This window comes from Gymnoscopelus braueri (genome assembly GCF_963280865.1).
Source record: "Gymnoscopelus braueri genome assembly, chromosome: 12".
NCBI lineage: Eukaryota > Metazoa > Chordata > Actinopteri > Myctophiformes > Myctophidae > Gymnoscopelus > Gymnoscopelus braueri.
Window position 1 is genome coordinate 53,160,359 of NC_137614.1, and position 11,829 is coordinate 53,172,187.

Sequence of the window (11,829 nt, forward strand, 5' to 3'; positions counted from 1 at the left end):
TGCCCCCGCCCACTGTAAAAAAGATCGTGAAAATTGCTAAAACTATAGAAAGCAGTAAATTAAATTTTTAACACTCATCTTTTATTTACTTTAATTACAATCTAAAACATAAACCTTGGTTGTAAAAAAAAACAAAGTTGTCCTTTAACTTTGAGCCAAGAAGACACCAGCCAAGTAAATAGGGAAGAACTTGAACAATACAATGTGGGCAAGGATATAGAAGATCGGGCCTAGATGTGAGGGCCCCTTCGCGGCCCTGACATCTAGTTACTATAACGGTAAATGGTGCATTTATAGCACTTTTATCCAAAGCGCTTTACATAGATTGTGCATTACACTCACCTATTCACACACACATTCACACACCGATGGTGGAGGAAACCATGCAAGGCACCAACCTGCTCATCAGGAGCAATTAGGGGTTCAGTGTCTTGCTCAAGGACACTTCTACACTAACTCTGGGGGAGCCCGGGATGGAACTGGGAACCTTGCGGTTCCTCGAGATTCCCATCGGTCGCTCTACCGGCATCTCTACCCCTGAGCCACTGCATCTCTACCCCTGAGCCACTGCATCTCTACCCCTGAGCCACTGCATCTCTACCCCTGAGCCACTGCATCTCTACCCCTGAGCCACTGCATCTCTACCCCTGAGCCACTGCATCTCTACCCCTGAGCCACTGCATCTCTACCCCTGAGCCACTGCATCTCTACCCCTGAGCCACTGCATCTCTACCCCTGAACCACTGCATCTCTACCCCTGAGCCACTGCATCTCTACCCCTGAACCACTGCATCTCTACCCCTGAGCCACTGCATCTCTACCCCTGAACCACTGCATCTCTACCCCTGAGCCACTGCATCTATACCCCTGAACCACTGCATCTCTACCCCTGAGCCACTGCATCTATACCCCTGAACCACTGCATCTCTACCCCTGAACCACTGCATCTCTACCCCTGAGCCACTGCCGCTAATTGTGAGGATCATCAACATTTTAGGGCAGCATTGAAAATAGCAGGAAAATGTCAGATCTAAAAGCTCAACTGTCATATAATAAATACAAATCAGGTGTAACTCAAACCCCTAACCCTTAAAACTCTAAATGCCTAATCATAATCCTAACCCCAACCTGAATATAATCCTATAATTGTATGCCTGATCCCCCCAAAATATTTAACTTTAAACCATTGCTCTTTTGACTCGAGAACTAGGAAAATTGTCCTAAAAACTGATATAGTTCATATAACACTGATATAACACTGACATAGTTCATATATTATAACACTAATATATAGTTCATAACACTGTGTTCATCTCAGGACTCTGTTACTGAGCACAGGAAGTCAAGTGCAGACAAGGTGAATCAATCCCTGATGCAATCAAACTGTCTCTGTGTGCGTCATTCCTCTCCTAGCTTCCTTCCCTCAGCTTCCTTCCAAGGAGACAGTGTGTGAGTCATTCCTCCTCTCTCCTAGCTTCCTTCCGAGGAGACAGAGTGTGCGTCACGCCTCCTAACTCCTAGCTTCCTTCCTTCCTAGCTTCCTTCCTAGGAAATAAAGTGTGCATCATGCCTCCTCTCTCCTAGCTTCCTTCCTAGGAGACAGTGTGTGAGTCACACCTCCTAGCTTCCTTCCTTCCTTCCTAGCTTCCTTCCTAAGAGACAGTGTGAGCGTCATGTCTCCTCTCTCCTAGCTTCCTTCCTAGGAGACGGTGTGTGCATCATGCCTCCTTCCTTCCTAGCTTCCTTCCTAGGAGACAGAGTGTGAGTCATGCCTCCTTCCTTCCTAGCTTCCTTCCTTCCTAGCTTCCTTCCTAGGAGACAGAGTGTGAGTCATAACTCCTTCCTTCCTAGCTTCCTTCCTAGGAGACAGAGTGTGAGTCATGCCTCCTAGCCTCCTTCCTAGGAGATAGTGTGTGCATGATGCCTCCTTCCTTCCTAGCTTCCCTCCTAGGAGACAGAGTGTGAGTCATGCCTCCTAGCTTCCTTCCTAGGAGACAGAGTGTGAGTCATGCCTCCTTCCTACCTAGCTTCCTTCCTAGGAGACAGAGTGTGAGTCATGCCTCCTAGCTTCCTTCCTAGGAGAGTGTGTGCATCATGCCTCCTTCCTTCCTAGCTTCCTTCCTAGGAGACAGAGTGTGAGTCATGCCTCCTAGCCTCCTTCCTAGGAGATAGTGTGTGCATGATGCCTCCTTCCTTCCTAGCTTCCCTCCTAGGAGACAGAGTGTGAGTCATGCCTCCTATCTTCCTTCCTAGGAGACAGTGTGTGCATGATGCCTCCTTCCTTCCTAGCTTCCTTCCTAGGAAATAAAGTGTGCATCATGCCTCCTCTCTCCTAGCTTCCTTCCTAGGAGACAGTGTGTGAGTCACACCTCCTAGCTTCCTTCCTTCCTTCCTAGCTTCCTTCCTAAGAGACAGTGTGAGCGTCATGTCTCCTCTCTCCTAGCTTCCTTCCTAGGAGACGGTGTGTGCATAATGCCTCCTTCCTTCCTAGCTTCCTTCCTAGGAGACAGAGTGTGAGTCATGCCTCCTTCCTTCCTAGCTTCCTTCCTTCCTAGCTTCCTTCCTAGGAGACAGAGTTTGAGTCATGCCTCCTTCCTTCCTAGCTTCCTTCCTAGGAGACAGAGTGTGAGTCATGCCTCCTAGCTTCCTTCCTAGGAGACAGTGTGTGCATGTTGCCCCCTTCCTTCCTAGCTTCCCTCCTAGGAGACAGAGTGTGAGTCATACCTCCTAGCTTCCTTCCTAGGAGACAGAGTGTGAGTCATGCCTCCTTCCTACCTAGCTTCCTTCCTAGGAGACAGAGTGTGAGTCATGCCTCCTAGCTTCCTTCCTAGGAGACAGTGTGTGCATCATGCCTCCTTCCTTCCTAGCTTCCTTCCTAAGAGACAGAGTGTGAGTCATGCCTCCTAGCTTCCTTCCTAGGAGACAGAGTGTGAGTCATGTCTCCTAGCTTCCTTCCTAGGAGACAGTGTGTGCATCATGCCTCCTTCCTTCCTAGCTTCCTTCCTAAGAGACAGAGTGTGAGTCATGCCTCCTAGCTTCCTTCCTAGGAGACAGTGTGTGCATGATGCCTACTTCCTTCCTAGCTTCCTTCCTAGGAGACAGAGTGTGAGTCATGCCTCCTCTCTCCTATAGCTTCCTGCGGCAGTGACTCACCAACGACCTCGCTCGTCCTTCCAGAGGAGAGATTAACCAATTACACCAATCACAGAGTGTGGCTTTAAGAGAATGAATGAGGGAGACATGGTGATGTGTGACAGGCTGGTGGAGATGGATCAGAGATGAGATGGAATGTAGAGATGGACCCATGAAAGCATTCCCACAACTTGCATTTCAGGTCGATACCGTACCGACCTGATACCATGTGTGTCATTTAGAAACAATCTAGGACAGGGGGGGGGGGGGGGGGACCTTGAGGGGGTCCAAATGGACCCTTACAGGTCTGTAACTGTGAGAGTGTCCACTTTGAGTGTATATTCAAAGATGTGCACAAATATTCACGATTCTTCCAAAAATAGCAGATCTGCAAGCTCATAGCACGGCACTCGGTGCTGCGCTATGAGCTTGTAGATCTGCTATTTTTGGAACAGCCCAAAGTAACAGATAATGGTTAAAGTCTTAAAGGGTTAATGGGGTATCTCCTCACCTCCTTGAGTTTCTTGGCCCAGGGTTTCTGGGCCTTCTTGAAGCCCTCGTCGGCCTCCTTGGCCTCCTTGAAGCCTCCGATCATCTGCTTGTGGTACGCCTCCTTCTGCCAGTTCTTCACCTTCTCCACGTCCTCGTTCATCAGGCCGTTCTTCACCTCCTGGTGCAGCTCGCTCACCTTGTCCGCCTCCGTCATCACCGCCAGCCACGCCCGCTCCACCGAGCCGTACTGTGGACCTATCGGGACGCAAGAGCATTATGATGTCATCACCGTCAGCCACGCCCACTCCACCGAGCCGTACTGTGGACCTATGGGGACGCAAGAGCATTATGATGTCATCACCGTCAGCCACGCCCGCTCCACCGAGCCGTACTGTGGACCTATGGGGACCCAAGAGCATTATGATGTCATCATTATGATGTCATCATTATGATGTCATCACCGCCAGCCACGCCCGCTCCACCGAGCCGTACTGTGGACCTATGGGGACGCAAGATTCCCCTATGGGGATTTCAACACAAACAATAAAGCCACGAAACAGCGGAACAGCGCCCTCTAGCGGCAGTAACTTCAGACGTACAAAATATTTTACAAATGTTCGCTTAAAAATATATATATTCAAAGATTTACAAGCACTCGGTGCCGCACTATGAGCTTGTAGATCTGCTATTTTTGAATAGCCAAATAAATCTAAAAATGACAGAGATGCGTTCCCTGATTGAATGTATTACGTACAGTGCAGTTTATTTATTTAAAGGAATATTGTACCTTTCTCGATGAGTTGCCTCCATCTCTTGGACCAGGCGGTCAGCTGGTCTCCGTAGGCCTTCTCTATCTTGGCTCGCTCCTGCAGACATCCCATCAGGTCGTTGCACAGCCGGTGGCCGTCATCCACCCGCTTGACGGCGCGCTTGTAGTTCCCTACCTGGAGAAAACAACATGGAGGAAAACTTGTAGTTCTTCTACTTTGTAGTTCCCTACCTGGAGAAAACAACCTGGAGGAAAACTCAATGCATTAACCTATTATAAAGACCAAGGAAATGCGTCTCGTTTTAAGATTTCTTTCGGCAATTGAAAAAATAGCAGACATACAAGCTCATTGCCACGCTATGAACTTGTAGATCCGCTATTTTTTTTGAAGAATCGTGAAATATTTGTTCAAATCTTTGAATATATTTTTTAAGCGAACATTTTTAACTCAAATCTTTGTTTCTGCATGTGGGGCAGTGGCGTCAGTTCAGCTAAAGCTAAGGTATGGCAGGGTTAGGGTTTGCCAACTCCCAGAGACTAAGATAAGGGACACCTATCCTGGGCGCGCGGAAAAAACTTTTGGGGGGTCAAACCCCCAAAACCCCTGAAATACATAGAAAACTATGCATTACACCTTTAACACAATACAAACACAATGGTCTTACACCTGCATTAGGATGCTGTTCATGAGGGTTTTTTTGGGTGGTCCTTGACATGAGAAAAGTTTGAGAACCTGATATTATAGCAAAGAAGCAAAGATTTGAGTTAAACATTTTCATTTTACAAATATATATATTCAAAGATTTGCACACATTTTCAAATAAAAATAGCAGATCTACAAGCTCAGGGGCGTCGTTACGCGGGGGCTTCGGTGGCTATAGCCACCAATGTTTTATCCAAAGCCACCAATAAAAAAATATGTATTTTTTAATATATATATATATATATATATATATATATATATATATATATATATATATATATATATATTTTTTTTTTTTAAAATTATATATCTATAACCCTAACCTAACCCTACCCCTAACCCTAAAACCGAAATAAAGTAACAAAAAACGGGGGAAAAAGTACCCAAATCCGCCTAATTCCGCGAAAAGAATTGCGCGCGCGCGGGACACATGCACGTGCGCTGACCTAGCGACGCATCTGTACAAGCTCGTAGATCTGCTATTTTTGAATAGCCAGAGTATAAAGTAATGGTTATAGTTCAAATCTAAAATGACACAGATGTGTTCCTGGATTGAATGGGTTAACCACTAAAACCATAATACAGTAGACTGTGTTAACCGGGGGTCCCTCAGGGCTCCATGCTTACCCCCCCCCCCCCTCTAAAAAGACCAGATTCTTCTAAATCCTGACTGTTTTCTGAACAATTCCTGTAATCAGTGGCTCTCAAACGTTTTCATGTCAAGGACCCCCAAAATAATATGTATTTGGCCGCGGACCCCCATCTCTAAATATGTTTTGAGATGCAAAGATTTGAGTTACAAATGTTTACTTTAGAAATATATATTTTTTCTAATTTTAAAGATTTGCACAAATTTTCAGGATATAGCAGATCTACAAGCTCATAGCGCTTGTAGATCTGCTATTTTTGAATAGCCAAAGTATAAAATAATGGCTAAAATCTAAAATGATACAGATGCTGCTCCTGCTTTATCACAATGAAAACTAATTTTGCAGGTTTGGAAGAAAAGATACCATGAGTCACCATGACTATTTGTATTATTTTTTTACATACAGGCCTAGTGAAAATATTAATGTTACATCATCATTTAAATCTCAGTGTTTTTACAATTATTTGGAGGCCCCGCTTGTAATACTCTCACGATCCACCAGTGGGACCCGGTCCCACAGATTGAGAACCACAGCTGCTCTAAACCAGGGGTCTTCAACAGGGGGTCCGGGACCCCTAGGGGGTCCTCACTCCTCAGAGTTACTACAGGGGGTCCGCCAAATATTTGTGTGATATATAATTTTTTACCTTAACCACTTGAACCCTAGCATCCCTTTTCTGAACAGAACTTTAGCCAGAAATAGCAGATCTACAAGTTCACAACGCCTCGCGCTGCGAGGCGTTGTGAACTTGTAGATCTGCTATTTTTGGCAAAGAGTTATAGGTGTAGAGGGGAAAAAGAGCAGACCAAGTAAACTAAAAAAGTTTAATCTGAAACACAATTTTACACGATATAGAGGAGGGGGTCCCTGCTTCATCTCTCTCTCAACTAGGGGGTCCTTGGGCTGAAAAAAACAAGGAGATTGTAGATCTGCAATGTTTTGTGCTGCTTTTGTGTGACACTGTAGGTATATGATGAAGAAGGACATTAATATACAAAACATAAATAGTTTAAATATGGAGATGTAGTACTCAAGTAAATGTACATTCCTTCATGTCATTGGTCCACCTTAAGAAGTTCCACCTTAAAAAAGAAGACAGCAGCAGTGTGTCGTGTGGCCCCGCCCCCATGAGCTCATGGTGCATGATGGGAGGGGGAGGGGCCCTGGCTCGTGCTGGTGCATGTGTAGTTATGCAATGTGTGTGTGTGTGTGTGTGTTTGTACGTGCATGTGTACGTGCGTGTTTAATCCTCTTCAGTAGTGAAATACAAGCATGCAGAGTCGCATACATAAAACCCCTGAGGCTGGAAGATAACACTCTCTCTCTCTCTCTCTCTCTCTCTCTCTCTCTCTCTCTCTCTCTCTCTCTCTCTCTCTCTCTCTCTCTCTCTCTCTCTCTCTCTCTCTCTCTCTCTCTCTCTCTCACACACACACACACACACACACACACACACACACACACACACACACACACACACACACCATACATACACAAACACAGTCCACACAGTAAAACGCCTGAGTGTTCATTTTAATTTAACACTGGGATGTTTGTGGTGCTTAGGCTTGTCTTTATATATATATATATATATATATTAGTGGTGTCAAAAATAATCGAATAATCGATTAATCGCAATGCGGACATGGACAATTATGAATCGATTCACAAATGTCAATAATCGATTAATCGAATAATCGATTTTGAAAAAGAAAATATATTTTTTTTATTGAATTTTTTTTATATATATATTTTGTTTTTGTTTTTTAATCATGTTGCTAATTGCACAGAGAAGCAGGCAGAATTATATGTCGTTCAGTATATCTGACTGCTTGTATTGACTGATGAAAAAGTTTCCATGTTGTACAATAATATAGAAAAGTGTGATGCATCATCGAATCGAATCGAATCGAATTATTACAAGGTTAATTGTAATCGAATCGAATCGTTACCTGGTCAATCGTAATCGAATTGAATCATGAGGGCAGTGCCAATGCACACCTCTAATATATATATATATATATATATATATATATATATATATATATATATATATATATATATATATATATATATATATAGCATATATAGCATGTTGTTTAAACAGATAACAGATTCATTGTTTACCTATCCTATAGTTTCAATGTACAGATTATTTATTTTAATATTATATTGTTCAGACCAGGTCGGATAGTTCTCAAACCTTTTTATGCCACGACCTCATTTTATGGTGGAAACCGCACACTTTATTTATGGTGCAATTTCAAAGTGGAAATAAAGAATAGCCTAAAATAAAAGCAGCCGTTGTTATAGCAGCCTTTTATATGAATATTTATTCGAAAATGAAATTAACGCAGTGATTCCTGCATATTTGTAAGCCTATATTTTACTGAGTTTACTGAGACACTACACTGTCTCTGTATTCTATGATCCTATAGTTTACTGAGACACTACACTGTCTCTGTATTCTATGATCCTATAGTTTACTGAGACACTACACTGTCTCTGTATTCTATGATCCTATAGTTTACTGAGACACTACACTGTCTCTCTGTATTCTATGATCCTATAGTTTGCTGAGACACTACACTGTCTCTCTGTATTCTATGATCCTATAGTTTACTGAGACGCTACACTGTCTCTGTATTCTACGATCCTATAGTTTACTGAGACACTACACTGTCTCTCTGTATTCTATGATCCTATAGTTTACTGAGACACTACACTGTCTCTGTATTCTATGATCCTATAGTTTACTGAGACGCTACACTGTCTCTGTATTCTATGATCCTATAGTTTACTGAGACACTACACTGTCTCTCTGTATTCTATGATCCTATAGTTTACTGAGACGCTACACTGTCTCTGTATTCTACGATCCTATAGTTTACTGAGACACTACACTGTCTCTCTGTATTCTATGATCCTATAGTTTACTGAGACACTACACTGTCTCTCTGTATTCTATGATCCTATAGTTTACTGAGACACTACACTGTCTCTCTGTATTCTATGGTCCTATAGTTTACTGAGACACTACACTGTCTCTGTATTCTATGATCCTATAGTTTACTGAGACGCTACACTGTCTCTGTATTCTATGATCCTATAGTTTACTGAGACACTACACTGTCTCTCTGTATTCTATGATCCTATAGTTTACTGAGACGCTACACTGTCTCTGTATTCTACGATCCTATAGTTTACTGAGACACTACACTGTCTCTCTGTATTCTATGATCCTATAGTTTACTGAGACACTACACTGTCTCTCTGTATTCTATGGTCCTATAGTTTACTGAGACACTACACTGTCTCTCTGTATTCTATGATCCTATAGTTTACTGAGACACTACACTGTCTCTCTGTATTCTATGGTCCTATAGTTTACTGAGACGCTACACTGTCTCTGTATTCTATGATCCTATAGTTTACTGAGACACTACACTGTCTCTCTGTATTCTATGATCCTATAGTTTACTGAGACGCTACACTGTCTCTGTATTCTACGATCCTATAGTTTACTGAGACACTACACTGTCTCTCTGTATTCTATGATCCTATAGTTTACTGAGACACTACACTGTCTCTCTGTATTCTATGATCCTATAGTTTACTGAGACACTACACTGTCGCTGTATTCTATGATCCTATAGTTTACTGAGACACTACAATGTCTCTCTATTCTATGATCCTATAGTTTACTGAGACACTACACTGTCTCTCTGTATTCTATGATCCTATAGTTTACTGAGACACTACAATGTCTCTCTATTCTATGATCCTATAGTTTACTGAGACACTACACTGTCGCTGTATTCTATGATCCTATAGTTTACTGAGACACTACACTGTCTCTGTATTCTATGATCCTATAGTTTACTGAGACACTACACTGTCTCTGTATTCTATGATCCTATAGTTTACTGAGACACTACACTGTCTCTCTGTATTCTATGATCCTATAGTTTACTGAGACACTACACTGTCTCTCTGTATTCTATGATCCTATAGTTTACTGAGACACTACACTGTCTCTATGTATTCTATGATCCTATAGTTTACTGAGACACTACACTGTCTCTGTATTCTATGATCCTATAGTTTACTGAGACACTACACTGTCTCTGTGTATTCTATGTGTTTACCTTACTGTAAGTCTCTCTGGATAAAGAGTGTCTGATAAATGAATACATTGTAAAACCATATAAAAATGATCTATTTTCACAGAGTTACTTGAAAGAGTATAAATATATTTTAATTTAAGACAGACAGACAGACAGACAGACAGACAGGTGCAAGGTGAAACAGACAGACAGGTGCATGGTGAGACAGACAGACAGACAGACATACAGGTGCATGGTGAGACAGGTGTGTAAACTAGCTGGTAAACAAATCCGTTATTGTACCAACGCACAGGTGTGTGTGTGTGTGTGTGTGTGTGTGTGTGTGTGTGTGTGTGTGTGTGTGTGTGTGTGTGTGTGTGTGTGTGTGTGTGTGTGTGTGTGTGTGTGTGTGTGTGTGTGTGTGTATGTCTCTACCTCCCAGAAGCTGTCCATAGTGTCGTCCCCAGCAGCAGGCTCATCGTAGGAGACAGACATTCTGCTGGACGTTGTAAAGCTCACTGAACACTGAATGTGACCGCTGTCTCACAGCTGGACTCCTCATGCACTGAAACACACACACACAAAGAATAGAATTACACACATTGCAGAGGAACACACTAAACTGATTCATTCAATTTATTCAACTGTATAATGCCACCAGCCATCAAAAGCAAGGCTGGGTCTTCACTCGGTAGAACCAAGCCCCCAGAACCCAGTGGTTGCATTGAAGCGCATTGGACATGCTGGTCATTCATAGGTACTACAGCTAAAAACGGCTGGAGCCACTGTACACGAACGAGCGAAAACGGTTCGACCAATGGGCTCGACTCACAAGCTTGCGCACGGGGCCGCGCACCGAGGAGACACAAAACGTGTCACAGTGGCCCCCAAATAGGCCTCGTCCATCAACCCAGAAGAAGGGGTGATTTCGCATCATGCTCTGGGAGAGCAACTCAATGCAAGTGGATGGGAGGGGATTCCCTGTGCCCTCTCTATTATTTTCTAACTCTATGGGTAGAACCAGTAGAAAGCCTAGAAACATACCCTACGTTATCATTCATTTTTAAATAAAAGTGACCATAATTGACCAAAACACATATCATGGTGATGGAAAGAGGACTTTAAACTACTGACTGGAAGCATATAGTATTTATGACAATGTTTATTAAGGTAATAACATCAAGTGTAAAGTTCGGCCAAAAACCCATCCGCTTGAATAGAGCCATCATAATTGCTTCTGCAACCAGCAGGGGGTGAAACAGTGAGACTACAGGCAGGCCCGGGTTAAGGGCCCTCAGGGCCGCGGAACTACACCAAATCAAAGCCCCCCCCTCGACATTAATTGGACAACATTGGGTTAATTCACGTGCCCAGCGAATGAACGCGCTCGTGCGTCAGGTGAACATACCACCGCCAGCACGATCGGCGCTGACACAGGCACTGAGCACAGCCTGTCCAACTTCAGTGTATGCTATAACTACAGTGTCTATCATTACAAATTACAATTATCATTAAGGAGGTTACTTTATGGTCATTACAGTCGTAGGCTACAAGACATATGGTGATGAGATGGGTAACAAATGGGTACATTTTATAACAAATGTTTCATATTTATTTTCTTATTCTTCATAAGAAATTCAACAGTCTCAATTCACGTTTAGAATGGAGAAAATAATACTCAGAGATGGGAAAAGTACTACTCACATTCTTTACTTCAGAGAAGTACTCATTCAACTAATTACTCAAGTAAAAGTAAAAAGGTACAGGCTCTGAAATCGTGAAAAGTAAGAAGTAGTTTTATCGGATGTTTCAGCACAATGCCAATGATTACCTGGCATTGCAGGTTATCATAAAAAGTCATATAATTTGAAACTTGAAAGATCCACCAAACACACATCGTATAACTGGCCCAGGATTGGTTTCCAAACTGTGATGTGACTATTTCGAATTTCCCTAAACCAATCACAAGAGATCCACGGA

The 11,829-nt window shown here is 42.8% G+C and overlaps 1 protein-coding gene across 1 annotated transcript in view; it reads right to left on the reverse strand.

The window, feature by feature from the left end:
- pacsin1a (protein kinase C and casein kinase substrate in neurons 1a) overlaps positions 1-10,344 on the reverse strand; it is a gene marked incomplete at both ends in the record, with an annotated part of 29,562 nt that extends 19,218 nt beyond the window's left edge. The window contains 3 exons of the mRNA XM_080445293.1: positions 3,644-3,879; positions 4,412-4,568; positions 10,285-10,344. Coding sequence (XP_080301419.1) covers positions 3,644-3,879; positions 4,412-4,568; positions 10,285-10,344 — 453 coding nt within the window. The remainder of the gene's footprint in view (positions 1-3,643; positions 3,880-4,411; positions 4,569-10,284) is intronic.
- Between the last annotated feature and the right edge of the window lie 1,485 nt (positions 10,345-11,829).